We start from the raw sequence: 26377 nt of genomic DNA on the forward strand, positions 1-26377 counted from the left end.
CATTCAAAATGAAAAGAGCTGTATTAGGTGCCAGGGGAAGCATGTATAATCTTACAACTGTTGCCTTTATGGAAGAGAAGTACACAATGAGCATGTTTCTCCACATTTTAACTACCAAAATGCTAATATCAGGCCTCTTTCAGAAGAAGCCACCTGGAGGTCCTGAGATTAGAGTGAGAGAGGTTGTAGGGGTTGCCCAAGCCTGGAAGGACCTGAGCTCTCTGGTTCTGAAGAGGGGCCCATGCCAGAGAGGATAGAGATGACCCAGGTCCCACACAGCAAGACCAGGACCAGGATCCTCTCCCTCCAAGTCCAGAACCCCCCTATCACTAACAAATGCAGCTTCCTCTTCGATATGCTCCTGGGGACTCACCAACTCTGCTCTAAGCCCAGAAAACTGTCCCAGAGTGGGCAGGCTGGAGGGTGAATAATGCCCTCACTCCTCCCAGTGCTCCTTCTGCATCAATGACTGTTTTGTGTAATATGTGCAGTTGACTCAGCTACTTGGGACAGGCCAGAAGACCTGAAAGCTCAGTGGGGCCCACACCAAGTGGTAAGCTTCCTGGCTATGGCAGGGTCCAATGGACGCTCAATGACTATCTGTCAGAGCTATAGGAGAAATGCTGGCATTGATGGAGGACTGGCCTAGAGCAGAGTTTCTCAACCTTAGCACTACTGACAATTTGGACCCCATCATTCTGAGTTGAGGGAGACTGTCAACATCCCTGGCCTCTCCCCACTAGATGCCAGTAGCTAATTCCCCAATTGTGACAACCAAAAATGTCTCCAGACATTGCTAAATGTCCCTTCAGGGTCAAAAGCACCCCAAAATGCGAATCACTGCTCTAAAGGCTTCTTTAATGTCCCAGATAGAAAAAGGATTTGTCAGGCAAATCCTAGGTTCAAATCCCAGCTCTGTCACTTAATAGCCACTATATGTCACCTAATCTCTCTGAGCCTCAATGTATTCGCCTACTAAAGGTGTATAAAGATGTCTCACGTGGTTGCTGAGAAGACTAACCAAGACATCTGTACAGGGCCTGGCATTTGTAGATACACAGCCATAGTTAGTATTTTGTGTTTATTGTGGCTTGAGGCTGAGAGGGGTGGTGTGGAAACTGCCGCTGTGTTCCCTCTGCTTCGAGGTGAATAGAGGACACTGCTGTGTGACTTGAGCAAGTCCTTCCTCTGCTCAGGCCTTGGTCTCTTGGAAAATGTGGTGGATGCAGATGTCAGCAGGCCTTTCCATTGAACGGAGTGAAAGCAGGGGAGAAGGCCCTGGGAGCCTGCCTCCCCTGCGGTGAGGACAGTGAGGTCTCTGGCACACTGGGCCATTAGCAGGAACTTCACACCTCACTCACAGTAAGGTTCTGGCCAGAGCAGTCTATTCCTGCCCAGGGTGACCATCAGTTCTGTTCCAAGAAGAAAGGTTGCTGAGCAGTGCAGGCCCAACCCCAATACTACCCAGGGCCTACCAGACCCAGGCAGGCTCTGCAGGGAGTTCCCTGCCCCTGGCACAGCACCCTCTTCTTATAGCCGGCTGGCAGCTCCCAGCCCCTTCCAGCAAAGGACTCCCTCCCAGCAGGACAAGGGCCTTGTGCCTGGTGGAGAAGGGATGGGAATATATGAGATGAAGGACAGTCCTTGATAGATGAGCCTCTTGTGTGCACCACATGTCTTCCACACCCAAAAATGTCTGAGAAGGGAGGAAGAAAAGCCCTGAGTCTGGATTCGCATCCTGCTGGGTTGAGTGTGGCCAGAAAGGCCTCCCAGCCCTGCACAAAGAGGTTGTGAGCCAAGGAGGAAGATAGACAGGATGCGGGAAAATGAGGGGTGAGAGAGGAAGGAAGTGGCAGGAGGTTGTAAAGGGGACAGTCAGGGATGACGCTGACAGTGGTGGTAGGTGAGAGCGGGGGGTGCGCCGTCTGGGCCTACCTCGAACAGACATCCTCTTGGGGAGGATAGTGACAGCGCCCTCAGCCACCTCCTCCAGGTGCAGCACAGGTGCGATCTTGGAACCCCAGCTGTCTGAGCCCATCCAGAAGAAGTGGCCTGTCTGGTTGGCCTTCCGTGCTGCCTCCAGCACACGCCTGTGGGAATACACACCAGCCCAGCCCAGCCGTGTCTGCCCATGCAACTGCCCTCACGCTGGCCACACCTGCTCATGGGCCCTTGGCTGATCACCACCCCCACACGCACACACCTCTCCCCTTCACAACCCATGCCTGTCCCCCAGGCTATGCCTAGATCCCTTACCCCTGGCCTACATGAGTCCAGGGCCCACAGGTGCCCCAGCACCCATGCCTGTCCCCCACCCCCAGGTCCATGGTTCCCTCTGCCCCTCACCCGCACCTGCCCACAGACCCACAGCTACCCCTCTCACCCATACCACCCATGTACCCCTAGCTTCTGCCTGGCCCCTGGGCCCATGCCAACCTACAGGCCTATGTGCTCCCCCAGACCCACTCTTGTCCCCTAGGGCCACATCTGTCCTTGCAAAAACAACAGCTGTTTCCCTAGTTCCGTACCTGTCCCATGTCTGGCCCAGGCTTCCAGAACTACATCTGCCCAACATCTGTCCTCTCAGGTTCAGTCCACCCTCATCCTGAACCCACACGCACATCTCATAGTTCCTTTTCACATTTACACACCCCCCCACGCACACACACGCATGTGCGCACACACACACACCTCTACGCCCTTACCCCTATGCACTTGTTGCTCCCCTGCCAGCAGTGCCCTCTCCACCCAACCTTCTCCTGTGCCAAAAGCCCAAGTCCTTCAAAGAGCTGCTCCCCACACCCTCCTGGATGGATATGAGGGTATGAGGCAGCCAGGTGCTCACCCCCTGCTGTGGCAGTGGTCTTAACAAATCAGGAATCCTAGAGTCCAGCACAGAGCTGAGACCCCAGGAGTTGTTCAGTCAATGGTTAACAATTCATGAACTAACTGGCCCTTCAAAGACATCTTCTAGAAGGAGAAACACAGGAAGGACCAGGTAGAATTCCCCCAACCTAGCTTCTTTCACAGGAGACTGAGCACAGAGGAGGTGAGCAACTTGTTCAAGATCACACAGAAAATGAGAGGCTAGGATACTAGAAATTGACCAGGCCCCTCCCATGGGTGAGGGCCAGGATACAACTCCAGGGATTGGGGTGGCTGCTGGCCCTGTACAGGAAGCTACCCACTGGAGAGGACAGCCTAGGGCCGCGAGGGAGAAACCTGTTTCCAGGCCCCAGAGCCCTCACCTTCCCTCCACCATGTCCTGACTCTCAAACTTGCTGCAGCCCCCCCAGGACACACTCACGGAATGTGGGGCGGCTCTCAGAACCCACACCCATAGCCCTATTAATACCCACTTGCATCCTGCTGGCCAGAAATGACCAAGCCTCCATCCCTGCAAAGTCATCTGGGTTTATTTTTACTTGTTTGCTTCTGGAAATGCATGTGGATTTCCAGAAATGCCCCACCTCCCACCACACTTCCTACAGCCACTCCAAGCCACTCTAAGGCCCCTCCCCCTCCTCCAGGGGCCTCTTCTTTGGGACACATGGCCCAGAGCCTTCTTCCTCCCTTCCGAAGCTGAGCTGAGCAGGAGGCCTGGGGTGGGGGCATACCTGGGTGGGGTGTGGGAACTGACAAGTGCAGGCTCTGGGGTAGGTGTGGGAGGCAGGACTACAGGGAATAGAGACTGAAGTGAGGAAAAAGAGCTCAGAAGGCCCCCCTCCCCCGCCACATCCCAGGAGCTGGCTGAGCTGTAGGCAACAGGAACCTCCAGAGCCAGAATTAGGGGACCTATAAGCATTGAGGGGGTGGGGAGCAACCTCTGTGCTCAGCTCAGAGGAGTCAAATAGACTCTGAAGACTCCCCTCCTCGGTCTTCCACTGCCTGAGACACCTCCTTTAGAACTGGTCCTTTCATCTTTTGAGGTCTTCATGATCTTCCAGAACTTCCCCCTCCATCCCTGCAGGAACCCAGCAATGTCTCCTGGGGGAAATCTGTTTTGCTGCAATTTAAAAGTCCAAGATGGGCTCTTTACCAAGTGGGAAAAAGTATTGGAAAGGATGGGACCCGAAGTGGATGCTGGTCAGCAATGTGGGGGTGGGGGGACTGCATGGGGGCGGGGCCGGTAGGCAGGGAAGGCCGGAGGGCACAGCAGCTCTGCCTGCTCAGACCAGCTATCAGAGGGCGAAGCCTAGGGAGGACCACATCTGCTATCTCGCCCTCCTCTGCAAATGCTGCCGTGTGTTTCCCCCACCAGACTCTGAACCAGAGCTGTGTCTCCCCTCAGACTGGGAATCACGGAGGCCTGGCCCATCTTGGCCCTGACATCCAGTCTCAGAGAGGTGGTAAAAAGGGAAAAGGCAGGAAGAAGGGAAGTAAGTTAGGATGGGCGCTCGCGGGTCATCTTTTAAAGGCATGTGTTTCTGACCTGTGACTCAGGACCCAGGGGCAGAGACTTGAGCTGGCCCAGGGTTTCTGCACTGCATGGTCCTAGTGCACAGAATCAACCTGCTCCCAGACTGCAGATGCAGAAACTGAAGCCCAGGAAGCGGACAATACAGCCCACAGTGAGTGTGTACCCAAGCCAGGACTAGAACCACAGCTGAGGCACCTTCCCACCATTCTGAGCTCACTAAAGAAAAGAGGGAGGCACTGAGAGTTGGCCAATATGCATTAGGTGCCTACTGTATGCTCTCGTTCATGTATTCAACTCTCAAACACTATCAGGCAGGCATCATTAGGCCCTTTTTTAAAAGAACAGAAAAGAGGCCCAGAGAGGTTGAAAAATTGCCTGGGGTCACAGAGCTAGTGGGAGGGAGAGCAGGATGAGAAGCTAAGGCCCCAAGCCCAGAGCCTAAGACTGCCACACCCCCCCCCACCCCATTAAAGTGCCTGCTTCTCAAGAATGGATGCAGGACACAGGGAGAAGGAAGGGGAGGGGAGGGGTACCCACGAGCAGTCGCCTGCACCCCATCTGAGGAGTGTTCCAGCCCAACATTCATTGCCTACCCCACCGCTCCAGATCCCAGGATGGGGTCAGACTTGTTTAGGAAGGTCACCAGCAGGGATCCCTGGCTCCCAGCCCCTGCCCCACTGCCCCCACCCTCACCTGATGTCATCCTCATTGGCAAAGATGATGACGGCCCTGGCGTTGGAGGTCTCCAGGAGGCGCCGGATGATCTTGTCAAACTCCCCTGCCTTCGGCTCCCGAGGTATCTTCACTGACTGGGCGATACACACGCTCCCTGCAGAAAGGGCACTGGTCAGCCTGGGGCAGTCCGGGGAGCACAAGTCTCTCTCCCTGTTTACCCCCCAACACATACTCCCTCCAGGAGAACAAGGCGGGGAGCTGCCCTAGGTCCCCAGCCTGACTCCTAGCCCCTGGGTCACAGCCACAGTGCAAATTTTGGTTCTACCACTTACCAGCTGGGTGATCCTAGACATGTCACTTAGGTTCTCTGTGCCTCAGTTTCCCGATGTATAAAACAGGCTGCTAGCGAGAGGCAGCATAGCATTGTGTTTAGGAGCCAGCCTGCATGGGTTCAAATCTTGCCTCTGCTACTTCTGTGTGACCTCAGGCTGTTTATTGAACCTCTCTGTGCCTCAAATACATCATCTATAAAGTGAAGATAATAATGCTACCTACTTCATAGGGTTGTTATAAAGCTAAGTGAGTTAATGTATATAAACACAATAATGTCTGGCACATAATTAGTACTTAGTAAACATTGGTTATTTTCATTGTAACCACCTCATAAGGTGTTTTAGAGGAGTAAATCTAAGAATGAGAGCCAATTAATCATCCTGGGCCATTAGTGCCCCCCCACACCCACATACACATATCTCCTAGGACTCTTGTCCCCAGGCCCTGTGCTCATCAACATGGCTGCTGACTGGCGCTCGCACAGCCTGGGCAGCGATACTGCAAACTCCTCTACAGTTATTGTCCAGATCTTCCCTGGTTCCTTTCCGGGCACTCACTCGCAGGCCCCTCCTGTATAGGCTCTCTGGCTCCCCCGTTGGCCTGCCAAGATACCTTGACACCTCGGCCTCTCCCCATCTTATTTGTGATCAGATCCCCAGCAGGGAGCTCCGGAGAGCCCAGGAAGGCCATTCTGACAAGAGTGCTTCAGGAGTGACTGAAGGAGTGCAGATTCAGGGGGTTTGGGGAGCCCTCTTGTCACTTCTTCTCTGGCCCATTGCCTACACGGCTGGGTCCTGGGGGAGGGGACCCAGGGCCAGCCTGCCTCCCAAGCTCACTCCTCTGCAAGAAGCCCAGCACCAAGCCTGCGGAAGCATCAGGATGCAGTGAATACACCATGGAGCTGGATTCACACCCAGGCTGCGCGGCTCACGGGAACTCTGGAAGCCCTTTACGCTTCATCCAGCCAGCTCCCAGCCTCAGACGTGTCTCTCCTCTGATCTCTAGGTACAAAAGCATTTATAGACCACTGTTCATCATCAACCGTGTTTGACAGAAAAGGAAACTGGGGCTCACAGAATAGAAGTGGCTTGCCCCAAGGCACACAGGTCCCTGCCCTATTTGGGGTAAAAAAGAGTATTCCCCTCCAGGGAATAAGACCCCCAGGGCCCCTGGCAGCAGAGTCAGGCTCAGTTGATAGAAAAGCATGAGGGATTATTCTTAATGAAGCCAAAACCTTTATTAAGACCGTCACCCTCCTCTGAGTCCCACTCAAGGGTCTCAGCCCAGCTCCACCTCAAACAGGATCCTTTTGGGGCCCAGCAAATGCCTCAAACCATCCACCTTGGCTATGCACCCCAGGGCCTCCAAATGACCTCTTGGTTTAGACTGGGACCACTTGAGGCCTCTGCACAGCCTCCATGCGCCTCTGTGTTGGGGCCTGGGCTGGAAAGGGCTCACAGTGCAGGGGACACAACCCACCCATCAACCCCATGGGGAAAGGTACCAACACCCAGCTTCACTCAAGGAGGGGCCTCTACCTATGGGCATAGTTGTCAACCAGTCTGCTCAAAGGCGGTGACCCTGAGCTGAATCTTACAGGGAGGAGGCATAAGCAGCCAGATGTGGGGCGCACTCTGGGGAGAACAAGGTGCATGCGCTGGAAGTGGAGCTGCTCTGTGCCAGGTGCCTGCTAGGCCTGGGGCCACCCGGCACACGCACTCTCACATCCCTGTCCCCAGGAAGAGGACCCCTTGCTTTTCTGCAGCAGGCCAGGGAGTCACGGCCCTCAGCTCCCAGCCCGATGAGCACCCACCTCCCTTGCTTTCTGCCTCTTCCAGGCAGCCAAGCTCCTCATACCTCTCCTAAGACACTAGGAACTCCCAAGCTCTGGAAAAGAGTATGGTTACCAGGAAATCATGGAGAAGGAGGGAAGGAGGGAAGGAGAGAAGGAGCAAAGGTCCTTGGGGAGAACTGGGCCCTCCAATCCCAGGTCACGGGGAGAGCCAAGCAGACCCAGTTCACTACTCACAGCACTGGCCCTGCACTAATGGCAGCTGGGCAGACACTCAGCTCCAGCTAAACCCTCCATATGGTTCCTTTCCAGATAGAAAGAGGGCCAATTGCAACGTTTCTCCCCCATCTGGGGAGACAGATGGACAAGAGGAGGAGGCTGGACGGGGGTGAGGGTGAGCCACCTGGCTCCAGAAGGGAGGGGGACCAGGGGCAAAGGGTAGGGAGGCAGAGACGGGAGCTAATTGTTCTCCAACAGGGAAAAACTCAGGTTAAGTAACCTTTTGGGGCAATGCTCCCCTAAGAGGTTCCATGGGACGGCTCCACCTGACACCCCAGAGCATATCTGACATATTTCATTTTGCAGGTAAAGCAAGTGTTAGGTGACCACAGTTCTTTATATGAGTGAGTCACAAGGCACTTGAGATGAAAGCATGGTCTGAGCCAGATGTGACTTTCTTACAACCTCAAGAGGAGAGGAGGACTAGAAGTGAGTTTGGGGGGTGTTATGCAGAGCTCAGTGATATTGGTGAACATTATGGATCATCTAGTCCATGTCGAATATTATTCTGCAGATGTTACATGGATCCACTCATCTGAGGTCAGAATAATCAGCACAGCTCCAATATATAGATGAGGAAACTGAGGCACGGAGAGGTTAAATGGCTTCCCCAAGATCACATAGACAGAGACAGAGTAGGGTTTTGACCATAGGCCATCTTTCTCTTGCTGCCACGCCTTCAGCCCATTCATTGTGTCATGACCAAAGTCATGTGGAAAAGGGGTGGGGTGTGGAGTCAAGGGGACACCTGGAACCCATGAACATAGGCACGTCTGGGTACAGCACCTGCGCTGGGATAAGTACCCACAGGCATCACTGCCTCCAGCATAAAAAACCAGGTGCCCACGGGGCCACTTAGTCGGCATGGCTGCTCAGGGGACCCTGGAACAGGGCATAAAGGGCTGGTTCAGCAGGGGCTCTCCAGGGATGACACAAGCTCCCAGTAATTAAGTGGCACAGCATCTGCTTCAATCGCCCTCTTGGCCCCCTTCCATAGCCAGAGAGGACTGGAAGTGGCTTGGGAGGGACCAGCATTTACTAGGCACCCACTTCATGCCTGGCACTCAATGAATCCTCACACAACCCGGGGCAGGGTGCTAACAGCCTCATCTTACAGATGAAGAAACTGAGGCCCAGAGGTACTAAATTACCTGATAGAGCTCACATAGCTACATAGCTGGTAAGTGGGACGGCAATCTGGACCTAGGTCCAAAGCCTCTCTAGGGCAGAGGAAGGGAAGCCCGGGTCACTGGGTCTCTGTTAACCCCCATCTCCTGCAGCACCCCCACCCCTGGAAAGACCCCAAGTCACACACCAAGCTTCCAGCCCTCCCATGTCCAGCACCTGTGGCCACAGCTCCATCACTGTGAGAGGACAATGGCTAACACTCTCCTGGGACACCCACCCACTTCAAACCTTTCCACCAAGGACAGGGGCACTTCTTCACGCCCTACTGCTTTTAGCTCCCCAGTCTCTCTATTGGATAAAATAAGAATCCATGAGTCCATATTGATAGTAAGTATGATCAATTAAACCCTCATAGTGAGGAACAAGCCCACTCCCTCTTTCTGGACAGAAGCCAGAATCCTCCAACGTCCCCAGCTCCAGGCACAAGATCATAAGAATAGAGGCGGCATGAAGGAGTCCGGGGCTTCCCACGGTCCCCTAGGCCCTCCTGTATCCCCCTTGGCAAGTCCCTCACTCCACAAGCCAGCTGTCCAGCCCCCAGGCAAGCACCCAGCGCTATGTGCCAGGTGCGAGCTATGCCCGCCAAGCCAGTGCCTCTGCCTGCAGGGCCAGGGCAGAAAGCCACGGTTACTTGCCAAGCACATTTGAACACATGGGGCGGTAGGGACCTCAGAGACCTCCTGGCCCTGGCCTAAGCTGGACTTGGAGAGAGGAGACTGAGGCCAGAGAGGAGCAGTGCGTTGCCCAGGGACACATTGCAACTGGGGCAGAGCCCACTCCAGATGAGGCTCTCGGTGCTGCACCAGGGGGTAGAATTCCAGCCAGCCCTCTGCTGCTTCCCACCTACTGGGTCCCTATGTAAGCAGAGCCACCTGGACTAAACCCCAAAGTGAGTGCCGGGGCGTTCTGTACCTCCCTAGGCATCACAAGCCCACCCACTTCTCTCAACTCCCTGACTCCCACCCCCGGCTGAGGTGGCCCCCAGCCTGCCCTGGCTCTCGCCCTGTGCTGTCCCACCTATCAAAACTGGCTTGTGCTTGTCCCACCCCTCTAGGCCCCACCTCTGCTACAAGAAAGCTGGACGATCTGATCAAAGAGTGTCCATTAGAACACCTTAGAGGCCGCAAGGTGATGTCCAGTAAAGCTGAGTGTGCTGAGCGCCTGCAAGCCAGCATGTCCCCTTCCACACTCCTTCCCGGAGAAACTCACACATGGGCGTGAGGACACATGCAGAAAGGCAAACTCGCTGCAGCACTGTTTGAAACAGTAAAAAACCGGAAGCAACCCAAACATTTTACAACAGAAGAATAGATAAACTGCAGTGTGTTTGTACAATGGAATATTATACAGTTAAGATTAATAAAACAACTGTCATGTATTGGCATAAAAACGTACAATTGACTGAAAAGCAAATTGCAGTATGGTCTGTCCCATTCTATAAAATTTAAATGCCACATATAATAAGATTTATTACATGTGGGCATACGTATATACATATATATGCAAAAGCTGCATGAAGGCAGGAGATTTTGTCTGCTGGATTCGTTGCAGTCTTCCCAGCGCCTAGAACAGTGCCTGGCACCGAACCAGGTGCTCAATAAATGCTTGCTGGGTAACTAAACAAGAACAAGAAAGGAACCCACCACCTTCAGAGTCGTGGTTACCTCAAGGGAGGAAAGGACAGGAACAAGATTGAGGAGGGCTCCACAGGGGGTCTTCCAGGCAATCCATGTTTTATTTCTTTAAAAAATAATCAGAAGCAAATACGGCAAAATGTAAATGCTTTGTAAATGTGGACCCCAGGACCCAGGCCAGACAAAACTCTCAGACATGAGTGACAGCGAAAGCGTTGCAGTCCTCACATGTACCGCCTGATGGAGAATAACCAAGGGCACACCTGGACCTCCCTTTGTTCATCCCAGCCCGTGGCATCCGAAGTACACTGGAGGGGAGGATGTGAGAAACCTGCTTGGGGCTGCCCATCGCCTGCCAGCCAGCCAGCTCCTGAAATCCTACCTTCCCCTGAGGAGGGCTCTGACCCGGCCAGCCCTCCCCTGGTGCAAGCTGGAGCCCAGTGCCTCCCCCAGGCTCCAGATACCTGTCTTGCCTTGAATGTGACATAGAGACTCCACTAGTGAAACTTAATACTGGCTTCCTATTGTATTCGCGGTCTCTGCGCCCTTTCCATTTGCGGTCTGCTGACCTTTCCTGGTGTTCTCCAAGTCCAGCCAATGTATCCGTGTCACTGCCTGCCTCTACCAGTTCCCCCCAAAAGGGCAGGGCTGGGTCTGTGTGTTCATGCATTCACTCATTCACTCATTCATTCCAGACGTGCCCTGTTCAGTTCCTGGCACAATTGATCCTTCCTTGGGAACTCTGAGTCTAGTTGGAAAAGCAAGACCAGAAGAGAGAGCATCAGCCTGAAGAGAAGCCAAGATACCAGTGCTCCTGTCTGGCGGGAGCACACCTCGGCAGCGCCAGGCCTGCTGCACGCTTCCCCGGACACCTTTCGTTCAGCCATGCTGCCACTACTTTGCCTTCATTGAGTCAACATATGTTTCCTGAGCACCTATTATGTCCCCAGCAAGGTTTAGATGCCGGAAGCAGCCGTGAGGACAAAGTCCTGCTACCATGCAACCTACACCGCATAGCAGGAGTGATGGAAAACAGCCTGGAGTCAGGGCAGAGATGGAAACAAGCAGGGCGATGTGAAGGAGGGAGGCTGGGGCTGCAGCCTCTCGCTCCACCTGGTTTTGTTCCAGAGCAGAGGTCCCCAACCCTTGGGCTGCAGGCTAGTACCGGTCCGCAGCCTTTTAGGAATCAGGCTGCACAGCAGTAGATGAGCAGCAGCCAAGCGAGCGAAGCTTCACCTGTATTTGCTCCCCAGCACTAGCATCACCACCTCAGCTCCACCTCAGATCATCAGGCATGAGATTCTCATAGCAGCACTGGTCCCTGGTGCCAAAAAGGTTAGGGATCACTGATACAGAGGACAAGGAGGCTCAGGCCAGGCCACATAGCTGAATGGGCAGAGCACATTTGGGCTCTGCTTGGACTTTTCTCTAGGAGCTGCAGCCTTGCATGAAATCCAAGAATCAAAAACACTTCAGACTTATAAATCCTACCCTCGGTGAAGGCCCACTGATGAATTTAACTCATTTACCTGTCCTCCACTGCATGGGATCGTCCATGTCTGGCTCCCTCCATCAGCATGGATGATCCAAGGAGCTTGTTTGAGGGCTGGCACACAGAAGCCACTTTCCTGGCTGGAGGTGTCTCCATAATGCCCCAGTGGGCTTAGGTTTATGCCAAGTGTGATCATTGCACCTAGGTTCAGCTTCTGCCTCTTCCCAGCACCTCCCCGTCCCCACCGGATGGTTCTCCCCGCTCCACCTGTCTAAAGTCTGCCCCACCATCCTATGAGCATCCAAGCAGCCCCCAAACCTCCTGCCTTCACAACCCCTCATCCTGGCAGCCTGGGAAGACAGAAATAAAAGGCCTCCCGCTGGAGTAGCCTGCTTTTGCCTATGCCTGCCCCCGAGTAGGGGCAGTCAGGGGACCTGGGCTCCCTGGTTTCTCCCCAGAGCTTTCAGCCACATCCTCCAGGCTTGGGCATCCTTCTCACTCTCCTTCGGGTTTCTTCCAACTCCTTCCTCCATGCTCTCACTCACCAGGAAACCTACCCTTGCCAGCCCCAAGGCAAGGTTTGAGTCCTGCCCAGGAAGGAGCTAAATGCCAGCCCCCATAGGCAGTGGGGCAGCCCAGGTGACCAAGATAGGGAGCTGCATCCGCAGCTTCCAGGGCACTTTGCACTCATCCCCTCTTGCTCCAGTGTTTAGGGCCCTAGAATCACATTCTGCAACCCAGGCTACTCACTCTGCCCAAGCAGCACTTCGGGCTCTGGGGTCCAGACAAGGGAGAAAGAGATCCTCTTCTAGAGTGAGTGCCGAGCAATCGTTCTGTGGCTGAACCGGGCAGCCAGGTAGGGGGGTGGCGGAGGGGGTGTCCACAGCCAGGCCTGACGTCTCACAACCCAAACAAGCAGCCGCAGGAGGCCCACAGGCAGGGGCTCCTCTCCTCTCTCTCTCTTTCTCATCTCCTTTTATTTTTTCTTTTAAATTTAAAAGGAGAGAAAAACGATGAAAAGACAAATTCTAGGAAATCAAGTGGAAAAATTCACATTACAGAAAAATATGAAGGCATCAAATTGCAATGTAGAGAGAAAGAGAGAAGTTATACAACCCAAGATTGGGGGAGGACCCCAGGCTCTCTTAGGTTTCGGCAGAGAGGAAGGTAGGGGAAGGCATGAGGGAGGCTGGTAGTCACCATGGACCATATGGCCGCATCCATAAACACATGTGCTCACGCGGTCCTTCCCTCCTTTCCCCCAACTCCAAAAACAAGCCCTCTTCCCAAATTCACTCCCAGGAAAGGGAGGTACTCAGAGGGGTTAATGACTAATAAGATGCCACTTTTGTTTTCAACTAGGAGTGAAACCTTTACCTAAATAAATGGAGCACTTAGCTTGAGTAAATTCCCGCAGCAGAGCTGTGACCAGAGGAGTATTCTGAGGTTGGGAAGGCGGCATGCCCTGAGTGAATGCCCCCTAACCTGCGGCTGTTCCATGATGAGTAGGGCTGTGCCTGACGGTGAGGTGGGGGCCAGGACTCAACCAGCTCTGGCTCCAGCTGGGTCTGGGGCTCCACAGCGGGCTAGAGGCCTGAGGCCCATGGGGTGGGGGAAGGGGCAGGCCACCACCCCTTTGTGCTCCTGCTCCCTCCCTCCCTATCATCCAGTTTCTACTCCAGCCTCCTTCTAAAGCACAAATCCATCTGACACATGGTGCCCCGCCTACAACCCTTGGTGGCTCCTTATGTGCACGTGTGTGTGTGTGTGTGTGTGTGTGTGAGAGAGAGACAGAGAGACAGAGAGACAGAGAGAGAGAGACAGAGAGAGAGAGACAGAGAGAAACTCAAGGTCTACATCTCCCCCTCAGGTCTGCAACATCTAAACTCACTCTGGTCCCCACCAGAATTCTCCATCCTACCACATCTGCTCCCCAACAGGCCTTTGCAGAGACTACTCCCTCAGCCAGGAGAGCACCCTGGGGCTGGTCAGTGACCTTCTGGCTCCCCATTGCAGCCCTTCCCTCACCGGGCTTCAGTCATCTCCTTGCTAGGGCCTCACAAAACCCAGCATATGTGCTGCACCTGCTCAGGACAGAGGGTGGTTCATGCTTCCTAGATAAATGAGCAACCGAGTACCTAACTGACTGGGATGGGAGAGGTATCATGGCCGGAGCTGCTAGCATAGACATGGGGCTGAGGCTCTGTAGGACTCCAACATGGGCATCTGCACCTACTCGAACTCTCTTATCTTCTCTGGGAGCTTCCCTAACCCGTGCAGCCCATGTGACCTTCCCTCTGTGCTCCTACCTGGTCACACTGAGCGTCCAGACAACTGTGTGCACACATACTAGGTACCCACCTTGCTCTTGGCACCTAATTGATTCCAGACTCTGGGCTACAAAATAATCCACACACAGCACCTGCTGCGGCAGGACCTGCCTGTGAGCTCCATGCACATGTGGGGGCTGGGCGTCATACTCACCTGGACACCTCTCTAGGTCCTACCTTCTCTTGAGATTTTACTTCTCTACTTAGATGCAAATTCCTTGCTATGAGTGCTCAGAAATACACGTGCAAAAGCAGAACAGGTAAATGAAAGTATAAGATGTCTGAGCAAATTGGTGGGGCCCCACGGACACAGGGCCTAAATCCAGTCAGGCCAGTGAAAAGGACATGAAATAGAACATTCGCCCTCTGTTCTGTAGCCAGGGTAGCTCCAGCACACAGGAGGCATTGGGCCCTAGGAGTGGAGACAGTCACCCTGGTTTCCCACCTGGAGGTGTCTTCCTAATGCACTCCAATAAAGGATTGTGCAAAGCATGAATACTGACTGCACCTGCGTTCAGCTTCCCCCAGCCCTCCAGCCTGAGTAAAGGATGCTGGCTCTACTGATTCCCAGCTGTGTGACTTTACACAAGTTACTTGGCCTCTCTGAGCATCAGCCTTCTCTTTTGCAAAATGAGAAAGGACTTAAAGAAACTCCACCTTGTGAGGCCGAAGTGAGGGTCAAATACCACAGTGTTTGTAAAGGCCTAGGTCTGCCTCGTGGAGCCGATGCCTTTGGGGAGTGAGCAAGACCTAGTGGGGTGCAGGTTGCTAAGGCAGGAGGGCAGGAGCTGGAAGGACAGGGACCTCATCACACAGCTCGGGTCAGGACTCAGGGCTGGTGAGGTCCATATGCTCCAAGGCTAAACTGAGAACTGTCCCCAGGGACAGGGTGCTGAGCAGAACTCAGGGCCCTAGCTTGGAGGCCCAGGGATTGTCCAGAACAGACACACACTTTTCCTTCTTGAACATTCTCAGCAGCGTGTGTGCACACACACACACCCTCCCAAATCAAAATCACATACCACACACCACCTCAACCTCACACAATCTCACAGTCACAAATCCTCACACAGACACTCACGGCCCCACACCCCACCCACAGCCCTTCCGTATCACAGACATGAACCAGAAGACAAACTCATACAGCTTCTCAGCCATAAGGATGTACATACGGCCATACACACATACACAGGCACCAACACACAGTCACACCTCACACAATCCTGCAGCCACACAAGCTCACACAGTAACCACAGGGCTTATCACACCACACTCACCACACCCAGCCTCTCATAGTCACATCCTACACATGGTCACAAACCTGTGCACGTTAACATACAGTCAGGTGTCCATACCTCCTTGGAACCACTACGCTGGCCTAGGCCATACCTGGGCACCATTAATACCTCACTTTGCTACTGGTGCAGAAGTGGGCCTGGCGGGGAAGTGTCGATGGGGAGTGGGTTAGGGACTGGATGGAAGGGTAGGTACAATACCTCTCATCTAACAAGTATTCACCAAGCAGCCTCAGTAACCACGATTAAGGCAGAGTCCTGTCTTTCCTCTGAAACTCTCTTGCTCTGCCACGAGGCCCCCTCCTCTCATACCCAGCCCCGCCTCCGCAGAGAAATGGGCTGGATCTGGGGAAGCAGGGGGCATAGGCCTCAGAGAGCTGGCCTGATGTGACAAAGGAGGCTGAGCCTGGGCACAGTTAGGGCTCATGGTCCATCCCAATCACCTACTTGCCTCGTGATAAAAGCCACTTCACTCAACCTCTCTGAACCTCCATTTCTTCATCTATAAAATGGGATGGTATTATCTCCACCCCATAGACATGCAAGGTCTTTGTGAGGATTAAAGGGATCACCTGTGGACAAGCACAACCTGGGGAGATATTTTGGGAGGAGAAGAATGCAGGATTGGGGGACCAGTCAGGCAGCTGTGGGGCTCAGCACGTAATTGCCGAGGCTGCTGTCCCCTTCCCAGGAGGCCACTGGGCAGCAGCAGCATTGTTCGGAGCTGCATTATTCATGATATTCAGCTCTGAGCAGAGGGAAATTTGCTAAGAGATCAACCTAATATCTTAACACAAACCCATTTAGGCAAAACACCTTTGAAGCTAGAAAGGAGCGGAAAAAAAATCGAAAAGGAAGTGAAGGTGTTTAGAGGCAGGTGGTGGAGGGAGGGGACTGAGGGGAGCAGGGCACAGAGAGATGGCTGGTTCCCGGCCTGCCCCACCCCAAGGGCCCCATGGAGGACCCTTGCCCCAGCCCACCCTCCAGGCACCACCTTCCACCCCTCTCAGTGGTGAGAATGAAGGAATCCTACCCATTTCCCAAACTGGTTCAGAGAAGGGGAGTCTGACCCAGGACTGCTGAGAGTTCATTTAGAGTCCTCTGCCAAGGAGCCACTTACACAACAAGACCCCTCACCCTCTTCCTCATCTGCCCCCAGCTCCAGCGACACACCTCGGGGAGTGAGGTCACATAGAAGCTTCTCATCCCTTCCTCAGCCTCACAATTCCACACTACCACAGCAAGACCACTATCTCCAACCCCACTCAGACTCTCCCACCCTTGAACTTTTGCTTCTTCACCTGCCCAACCCCACTCCGCTTAGGGACCCAATTTACCTCCCTCTCCCCCTTGAAACATCATACATTCTTCCCCCATTCGGAACCCATCACACTCACTCAGGCTCTCATCACACTCTCCCCGCTGGCCAGTTGCCATCCTCTGCCTGTGCCGTGGTCAGTTCTATAATTCTCAGGCTGTAAAGCATGAGAGTGGATCCAGGTTGCCTGGGTTCAGATCCCAGCTCTGCCACTTCTTAGCTGTGTGACTTTAGACAAGTTATTTAACCTCTCTGGAACTTGTCTCCTCATAATAGAATGTGAATAAGTGAGTTAATACATGTAAGGTGCTTAGAACAGTGCCTAGCACATAAGTACTTAATATGTATTCGCTATCGTTATAATATTATTGTCAGTTTCCTCAATCAGCTCATAAGCCCCTTCAGGGCAGACTATGTCTTTCTCATTTCTAACTCCCAGGTTTCCAGCAGAGTGCCGGGCACAAAGTAGGGCTCAGTCGATGCTGGTTGAACTGAGCCTAATTTCCAGCAATGTTGTCTGCCTGACCTCTTCACCCTGGACCCCTTGGGAAGAGGAGTTAGTGGTGGGCTGGCGGCGGAGACCCTCGTGTGGGACAAGGGCATGGAGAAGAGAACTTTTGCCAGCTCTACCCCATAGCAGGAACCAAGGCTCAGCCAGGCAGGGAGGGACCAGGGTTAAGGACCAGCAGCTGGCCTGTGGTTTGGCCTGAGAGGAACATGCAGCTGCAGGCCATGATGAAATATTTAGGAGCCCACATCCCCAGGATGTAGAAACTGACAAGTAAAATGAAATGCTGAGATGTAATTACCTAGGCAGGCCAAGTATATCTCCTGCTGGTGGTGGGCTCAGTTCCCCCAACCTGCCACAAGCAGGCATTGGATAATGAAGTCCTTCTGGACCCTCTCCCACACCAGCCCTCACCTCATCCTCTTCCAGTCAGGGTAGGGGGAGGAGTGGCAAAGAGAAGGCTCCTCCAAGCCAATCCTTTCAAAGGCAGAATGGCAGGACATGCAAAGAATGGGGGACCTGGGTGCAGCCCTGTACTGAATGTACCTGAGGTGATCCTTTTACCTCATCAGGCCTCAGCTTTCTCAGCCAGAAAATGGGACTGCTCACCACACCTGGGAAGGAGGATCAAGACGTTGGATGTGAGTGTGCCCCATAAATTGGCCTCGCTGGAGCGTGGTCACAAGGATGGTGGCTTGCCGCAGTGAGGACAGCAGTGGACACCAGCCTGACCCGGCACCCCATGAAAGGCCTCCCTAAGGCACAGGTTAGTAGGAGCCGATGTCCAAAGGTCAGGGGCTGAGGCCCAGATGTGGGCTGGTAGCTGCTCACCTCATCCCTAAAACTCTACTCCAGGCTCTTCTAAAGCTATTAGGGAAAGGTTTGGGGCCCCGCAGCCTGCTTGGCCAGATATGGGCATGTGGAGACAGGAACCAGGGAGAGAGGGAAAGTGGCTGGAGGCCTGGATCCCTGGAGCCATTCTTGAGTAGGCTCAGGAGGGCATCCAGGAGCTGGGAGCTGGGGGAGGAATGCTCGGTGGAGCCTCGTCCTCCAAGCCAGAGCTTGAAAAGAGATTGCTACCATCTGCTAGTTTTCCTCAATAGGCATTTGAGGTGGGACAACTTTTCATAGTATGGAACTATCCCATGGTGCAGTACAGGGACATCCTGGGAATCTGGGGAATAAGTGTCATTAAGGACCCACCGCATAATGATATTTACACTGACAGGGGTGGGGTGGGCTGCCCAGAATTGAGAGCTCTTTTCTGATCTAAATCAGGGCCCAGAGAGGAGCCATGATTTGCCCAAGGCAGTCCAACACATGCCACTCACACACATGCTGCCCTGAACCCTCTCCAGGCTGACTCCACGCCCATGGGGCAGGCCCAGCCTCACCTGGCAACAGCCAGTTGGCTCCTCAGTACCTTATCCCATGGGCACACCCTCTCCTGTCCATACTGTCTCACCAGACCAGAGCCTTTATGCCTGCATGCAAACCTGGGCCTGCCCAGCCTGGTCCCCAACTCTCCACCAAACCCCAGTCCCGCCCTGTCACCTTCAGTAGCTCTCATCTCCCTCAGGGAAAAGTCTAAACTTCTCAGTGCAATCCTGAGGCCCTGCAGACTCATTTTCCATCTCTCCCTACCTCCAGGAGTACCTGCAATTTCTAACGTACACCGGAGTCTTCCTATCTCCAGGCCTTTGCTCAGACTATTCTCTCTGCCTTTATGCCCAATTTCCCTTCCAAAACTTCTTCAAGTCAGCTTGAGGATTCAGCTCAGGCTCCTCCAGGAAGTCTTCATGGGTGACACCAGGCTCCTTCTTCTCTGGGTTCCCAAAACAATCACAATGTCTCAATCACTGCATTTAGCACAGTGAATGGAAATTATTAGACGAGGTGCCACTGTGCCCACCAGCTTCTGAGCTCCAGGGAGATGGCCACTGCCAGACCTTCTGCCAGGCACAGAGCATTCATTGACTTAGCAACAATTTCCTAAGCACCTCCCAGTCCTAGATGTTGTGGGTCAGCCATGAATAGGACAGACAAGAATCCTGCCCTCATGGAACCGACATCCATCTATGAAGTAGGCGATAGATGCGAGATGCTAAATAATGAAAGAATAAATGAATAAATGAATGAATAAATGAGTGAATAAATGAATGAATGGATGGATGGATAAATGGACTAATTAATTAAGAGATGGCCTATTGTCCAGAAGGTCTATTGGTCCTACCTCCACATCCTGTCCCTCTACCCTCTTCTTCCTGTCTTTCCCTGATCATTCCTTTGCCCATCCTCTGCCTCATGTGCGCACACACACACACGCTGACCCCCCATTATTCCATGGCCTCTCGTATTAACACAGAACTCTTCAGTTGAATGAGTTTTACACCTATTCTTCTGTTAGCTCCTCCAAATCAGCCAAGTTGAAGGTATTACGACCAATGCACAGATGAGGAAACCGAGCTCCACAAGTCAAAGCCTAGTTCTGGCTTGCTTCCACCTTCCCTTTCTCCAGCCCATCTTCTCCCCTTCTTCTAACTTTCTATCTCTCTATCCTACCTTCTGGGATGATTGGCAAGTTGTCTCCTCTCTCTTCCCTCTCTGTACAATGAGTCAAGCAGGCAGGCTCTCGTACATGGGGCCTGGGCTTCCCCTCCCTCCACCACTCTGCAGCCCCTACTCTGTCCCCACTCCATTCTCTTCCCTCCCTCCTCTCTCCTCTTGCTTGTCACTTGGTCCTCCTTCCTCTCCCCATCCCAAGGCCTCCCTTGGGCACCAAGACGTCTGCGAAATGGTCATTAGCTTTCCTTCTGGCTCATTAAAAATGAGAATTTGCATAGAATATCCATATGATTGTACAGCGAAATGGAACATAGATATAACGCACTGTGCAGGTTGGGGAGAAAGAGGAGCCCGTCACCATGGGAAGGGGGAGAACCCCAACCTTAGGGTCTGAGGCCTCAGAAGCAGCCCTTCATCTTCTTTTCATGGCCTTTCTGGGGGCTAATTCACCTATTTTTGTCATTCTTACAATAACCAACAAAGTAGGGACTACGATTTTCCTCATTTTACAGATGGAAAAACTGAGAACCATAGAGGGATAATGGCTTGTCCAAAGACACGCAGCAAGTCCATGGTGAGCCTGGCGGGCAGCACTCTGCCGTGAGCCAGCTCGCCCCTTCACATCGACCTGCTGCTCCCAGGGATGCTGCCCCCTCCTTACTCTCAGAAGGAGGTGGGATGAAGAACCAAATTTAGTCACATAGCTTCCCTACCCAGAGCACCCTCCTGCTCCCCTGGGACAGGCCCACCTGTTGTTCAAGGCACCCCTCCTCAAGAAAGCTCTCCCTCCCCCCATTCCCACCCTGGCCTCCCTCTCCCTGCAACGGTGGTTTAGCCAGATGCAGAGATTTCTGGAGACAAGTGTTTCCAAACCTCTCATCCCAGCTATAGAACAGCATTCAGACCTGCCTCATCCCCAAAAGGATTTGCAGCAGTGCCCAGAAATAAACATATTCAGCTAAAAAAAAATTTTTTTAAAAACTGATAACAAAATCGATGGAAAGGGACCTGCACTTTATGGATGAGACTCCACTCAGCATCCACAGGCTGGCCGAGAACTGGAGTCCTGGCGGTTTGTCAGGGACCAGAGCTGATGAGAGTTTCCATGAATGTCCCTGGCCTTGGAGCAGTGGTGCTATCCATGGTGCTGATGCCAGAAGTACCTAGGAGACGCCCCTGCCCTCTGCCCACAAGCAACTTGGGAGCAAGTCCGGTGGGCTTCAAAATACACCCCAATGTGCCCCTTATTCGCACCCCATGCCCCGTCTAAGCCATCATCACTTCTTGCCTGAACAACAGCAATAGCCTCCTCACCGGCCTTCCTGCCTCAGCCCCACAGTCTATTCCCCACACAACAGCAAGTGAGGTCCTAATAAACTCAGGTCTGTCCCTGTCCGCCCTCTGCTCACAGCCCTCCACTGGCTCCCATCTTACTTGGTGCAAAAGCCAAAGTCCTCACAGTGGCCCCGAAGACCCCACAGGATCTGCCCCTCCTCTTCTGCTTCTCTCCCCGCAATCATTCTGCTCCTTCTTGGCCAAACGCCAGGGAGGCTCCCATCTCAGGGCCTTCACACTTGCTGGTTACTCTGCCTGGGGCTCTCTCCCCACAGATCTCCATACAGGCCACACTCTCACTGCATTCAGGGCTGTGCCCTAATGTCACATCTGCTGAAAGGCCTTCCCTGACCACCTTCCCCCTCTGTCCACTAATGGAAAGGGACCTGCACTTTACGAATGAGGCTCCACTCGGCATCTGCAGACTGGCCAAGAACAATAGCAGTTGTTGTTCTTCTTCATAGCAATGCCCATCAGCTCCTATATTATTATATTATATTATGCATAATTATGTTATATAGTAATGTATTTACTTATTTACTATAAGCTGCCTCTGTCCCTTCCCTCAAATGTGAGCTCACAAGGCCAAGAATCTCCATCTGTTTAGCCCACTGCTATACTCTCAGTGTATGCCTGGAACACAGTAGGTGCTCAGTAAATATTTATTCATCAAATGAATGAATAACTATGCAGAGATGAGGGATGAAAGGGCTGAAGAGCAGAAAAAAGAAATTCCCCTTACTCCATTCCTTGCCAGCCACATCCCCACAGAGCAGGCTCTGTGTGGTTTAAAGTCCTGGACTCTGTCCTTAGTCCCTGAAAACCTCAGGAACATGAGGGGAGCCAGAACTAAAGGAGTGACCACAAGGGAACATGTTTCTCCCACCTCCAGGGTCTGTTATACGCACTTTTAGATGACCCCGCACAGGCTCCTACAAGACCACATGTGGCTGATGACTCTTGTTACACACACTCTCCTCCCTCAACACACACACACTCCCCATCACAGGAGCCGCTCCACCTCTTCCTGCCCTGGCCCTCTATGGGAGGCAGGTCCTCCCAGGTCCATCTATCTGACTGACCCACTAGTGTTTCCCTGGAGAAGCCAGGTGAAGAGAATCAAATCCCTCACAGAAAGGAGGGCTCCACCTTCCTTCCTTCGAACTCCAGAGATGGGCAGGTTTGGAGTGGCATGGACCTGAGTGCGAACCCCAGCTGTGCTGCCAACAAGCTGGAAGGGCTTGGGCAAGCCCTCGGGCATTCCAGGTCATGGTCACTCCCCCTGTAAAATGGGGACAATTCTCAGGTGGCTGTGCAGGAGCTGAAATGGGGCCAAGGCCTGGCAGCTTCTGTGAGGATGATTAATGAGATATGTCCTAGAGATATGTATGTTAAAACAAAAGGAGGTTCAGGGGTCTTCACATAGGCCAGGTGGCTAAGGGGCCAGAGCAAAGGGCAGAGCCTCTGGGGCTCAAAGGCTCAGGGAGAGGACTGGATGGGTGGATATAGAGAATAACGAGGGGAAAAGGCGATGGGCATCCTTCAGTGTGTCCACATGCATGAGCCCTTTGAAAATGGTACACAGCCCCTTCCTGGCTTACAGATGAAGAACTAGAGGCTCGAGGATGGGAAGGGACTTGCCTAAGGTCGCATAGGAGCAGAGGAACCCCACAGGAGGCAGGAACCCCATCCAGGACACTGAGCAGCCACATACCGGCCTGCAGCAGGAAGCCTCAGGGTGGAGAGGGGAGAAAACAATAAGTTCACGGGCCCTTTCAGAGCTGCAGAGAATAAAAAGGTTGGGACTTGCTCCAAGGAGCTCAGAGTCGGGGATTTGGAGGGCTGGGATGCCACGTCAGATTGGAAAATAGGATCGAGTGCAGTAATCAGCAAACAGGTGAACAGGATTTCCTGGAACGGGGGCAAGAAAAGGTCAATGACCTCCATCACTTGCTCTTTAACAAAGCAGAAGAATTCAGAAGGGATGCCCTTTTCATGGGAGCCTGGGAGGACAGAATCCAGTACACTCCCAGTGAAGAGGCTCAGGTAAAGGGAGGAAGAAGAAACAAGGGCAAAAAAAAAAAAAAATGAACTTGAAGAAAACGGGATTCAAACCACATTTAGAGATATATTTGTGAAAAAGATTAGAGGTATAGAAATCAAAGCGGCTGAAGCGGCTGAGGGAACAGGTGGCTGTGGACACGGCTACCTTGTGGGCTTAGGTTGGGGCCCAAGAACAACAGACACACTGGAAACCAAAGGCCAACCCTGTGATACTAGGACCTCCATGTGGTGAGGACAGGTAAAAAGCCAAGAGAGATGGGTGAAGGATGCGAAGACCCTCTGACGTCCCCCAACCCATCACCTTCACATTGATGGCGAAACTGAGGCTCAGAGAGGGAAAGTGACCAACCCAGGATCATACAGCCACCCAGAGACAGAGCCAGGACTAGAACTGGGCCCAGCCTCCCAGCCCAGGGCTCTCTGCCCCACTCCCCAACTCTGCTTAATAATAAGGAAACTGACACCTTTAGCAGCTTAGCGCGTAGTGCAGGGCCCAGGCTGTGCTAAGTGCTTTACATGTACTAACCATTTAGTGCTCATAGCAACTTATAACGGAGGTGCTATTAATATCCGCATTTCACCAGACGAAAACTGAGGTCCAGAGACCTTAGGAACTGCTCAAAGTGGCAAAACTCACGGTGGCAAAGCCAGCGTCCGGGCTCTAAAACATTCCACTTTATTGTGTCATCCAGAGAAGGACAGGATTCAGAAGGCCATAAAGGAGCTGCAACCAGCAAAGGGAAACTTTTTTAAACCCCAAAGAAATCTTCAAACATGTTCCACAAAGGAGGCCAGTGGAAAAAAAAGTTCCTTCCTGAACCAAAAGTAAGGGATGAAAATTCAGGGCAACAAGGGCCTGGCATCTAACATCTTCTTCCTCTTGTCATTTCCATCCAGCTTAGAGGCAAATTCAAATGTGATAGGCCAGGGTGAACATATCAGAGGAGAGTCGGAGTGAGCAGGAAAAGTGACCTGATGACACCCAACCCAAGGGATTAACAAAATTGAGAGGTGTCAGCGCCCTGACACAGGCCAGAGTGACAGAAAAATCAGAGTGGACAGGCGAAGTCCCCGAGGCGGGCCAGGCAGGCACAAGGATTATCTTCATAGTGGGACACAGATTGACCTGGCAATCAACGAGCAGTCACATTAATGCCAGCACCTTGCCAATCTCCAAGTGCAAGCCAAGGAGACTCAGCTAGCGTGCAATGGGCCTCGTGGCTTGGCGGGAGGAACTCATGCCAGGTCCACTTAATTTCTGCCCACAGTAGAGCGACAAGTGGCAAACCAGAGGAGCCAATACTGTGATGGGTCTCAGGTTCAATGTGGGCTAACTGATAAGCTAGAATGGTGGGTACTGGCTGCTGAGTTGACCCACTTCCCTCCCATATCCTCGGAGAATGCATGGTCAGAGGGCAGGGCATGCTGGGCCCTGGCTGCTGGGTCCCTGGGATGTGAGTTCAAGAGGCAACTAGAGGGACAGTCCAGAGATCTCTCCCTGAAAAGATGCTACAAGCCATCCCACTTACGTAAACACCAAACCAGTGGCAGGACCCTTCCCTGCTTCCAGTTCCCCATCCCCTTGGCTAATTTCAACCACATTTCATCTTGTGTGGGGCAAGAAGGCTGCATGCTCCAGGCTCTGTCCCCATGCAAGTGGCCCCCATCATCCCTGAACCAAAAGACCATGCCCCGAAATGCCACCATTTGACATCCACTCCCTCGGGCCCTGAGGGATGATTCATTATCCAGCTCTCCTCTGACAGGAACATCCTAAATAAGTAGTTTACAGTGAATGTCTGAAGGTTTTTCAGAATGAGCCAGAATAATGGGAACGATCCTTGACAGGTCTTTGCTTACAAAAAGAATGCCTGGAGTCAGGGGCTGTGGACTGTGAGTACACAGCCTGTCAGATATCAGAGCTGGACCTTGGAGAAGAGCTGACACACCCACATCTCGATGACAAAAGGAGGCCCCATAAGAGCAATGACATGACCAAGGGCACCAGGCTGATCATCTGTTCCCTTATTTGTTCATTCTACAAATATCTGTTGAGGCCTTGCTATGCATAAAGGAGAGCAGGGGGCACAGAGCCAAGGGGTCTTGTCCCTCCTCACCCTCAAGGAGCCCAGAGTCAAGTGGAAGAGATGGAAGGAGAGTTCAACAGGCACTGGGCTTGCCAGGTGGCAAGCCAGGGGGAAGATCATCCCCCTAACCCAAGTGAGCAACTCTGCTTGGGGAAGAGCAGATGAGGGAAGCCTGCAGGGAGGAGGGGTCTTGGCACTGAGCCTTGATGGGCAGAGAAGACCCTCTGGGCCCTGAGCAGGTTGGACACGGCAGGTAGAGGTGGTGTGTGCTCATATACTCTTTTGGGCAAGTAGGCATGACCCCAAGTGCCAAAAAATTTTAAAATACAGGACTGGCTTAAAAGGATCTCTGCTCACATCTCACTTTGGTCTCTGTCTCATGGCCACTAGGACCAGGCCAGGCCCCTCACAGGGGTCCCATCTGCCTTGTTCACACCTACCTCCAGGCTCTTGTTCATGCTGTTCCCCCACCTGGAATGCCCTTTCCTTCCTCTGCACTTGTCCAAGTACCCCTCCCCCAAGCCCTGCTAGACTTCCTGTCTGGCTGGGCTGGGGTCCCTTGCATCCCCAGAGTGTCATTCTTCACTTAAACAGACACATCATCGTATCTCTACATTCACTAATTCAGGCAAACTCTGCTGAGCACCTACCATACTCAGGGCAGGGTGCTAAGTCTGGCTGTGCACCACACCTCCCTCACCCACTGAGAGCTGGCAAGGCCCAGGGTCTAGCTCCTCTCCTCACATGGGGCTGGGCACTCAGCAGGTGTGAAGTAAATCCATGAAGCCCAGACCAGCTGGGAGACCGGAGCCTCTTCCCCTTCCTGCCCTCTGGGGCACGCAGCCCCTCAGGATGAAGCATCTGAAGCAGGCACTGTGGCAAGAAATAAGGACGCTAAACCCACATTTCGGCCTGACATAGCTGCAAACAGGCCCTGAGTTCTCACGTGCCTGCCTCTGCCTCCCCCCACCCCACGAAAGGATTTCTGTGCTAAGTAAGTCAATAGTGTCTCATGAACAGTGGGGGGCACAGTGGGGAAGGAGGCTGAGGTCCCAGAGCAGC

General features: G+C 53.1%; 1 protein-coding gene across 3 annotated transcripts in view; it reads right to left on the minus strand.

Annotated features, from left to right (window-relative positions):
• GRM4 (glutamate metabotropic receptor 4) overlaps positions 1–26377 on the minus strand; it is a 115969-nt gene that overhangs the window by 33262 nt on the left and 56330 nt on the right. For all 3 annotated transcript variants that reach the window (XM_036238969.1, XM_036238973.1, XM_036238975.1), the window contains 2 exons: positions 5114–5249; positions 1936–2090 (listed from right to left, as the gene is read on the minus strand). In XM_036238969.1, the coding sequence (XP_036094862.1) occupies positions 1936–2090; positions 5114–5249 (291 nt within the window). The remainder of the gene's footprint in view (positions 1–1935; positions 2091–5113; positions 5250–26377) is intronic.

The sequence above is a fragment of the Rousettus aegyptiacus genome, unplaced genomic scaffold (genome assembly GCF_014176215.1).
Source record: "Rousettus aegyptiacus isolate mRouAeg1 unplaced genomic scaffold, mRouAeg1.p scaffold_m13_p_1, whole genome shotgun sequence".
NCBI lineage: Eukaryota > Metazoa > Chordata > Mammalia > Chiroptera > Pteropodidae > Rousettus > Rousettus aegyptiacus.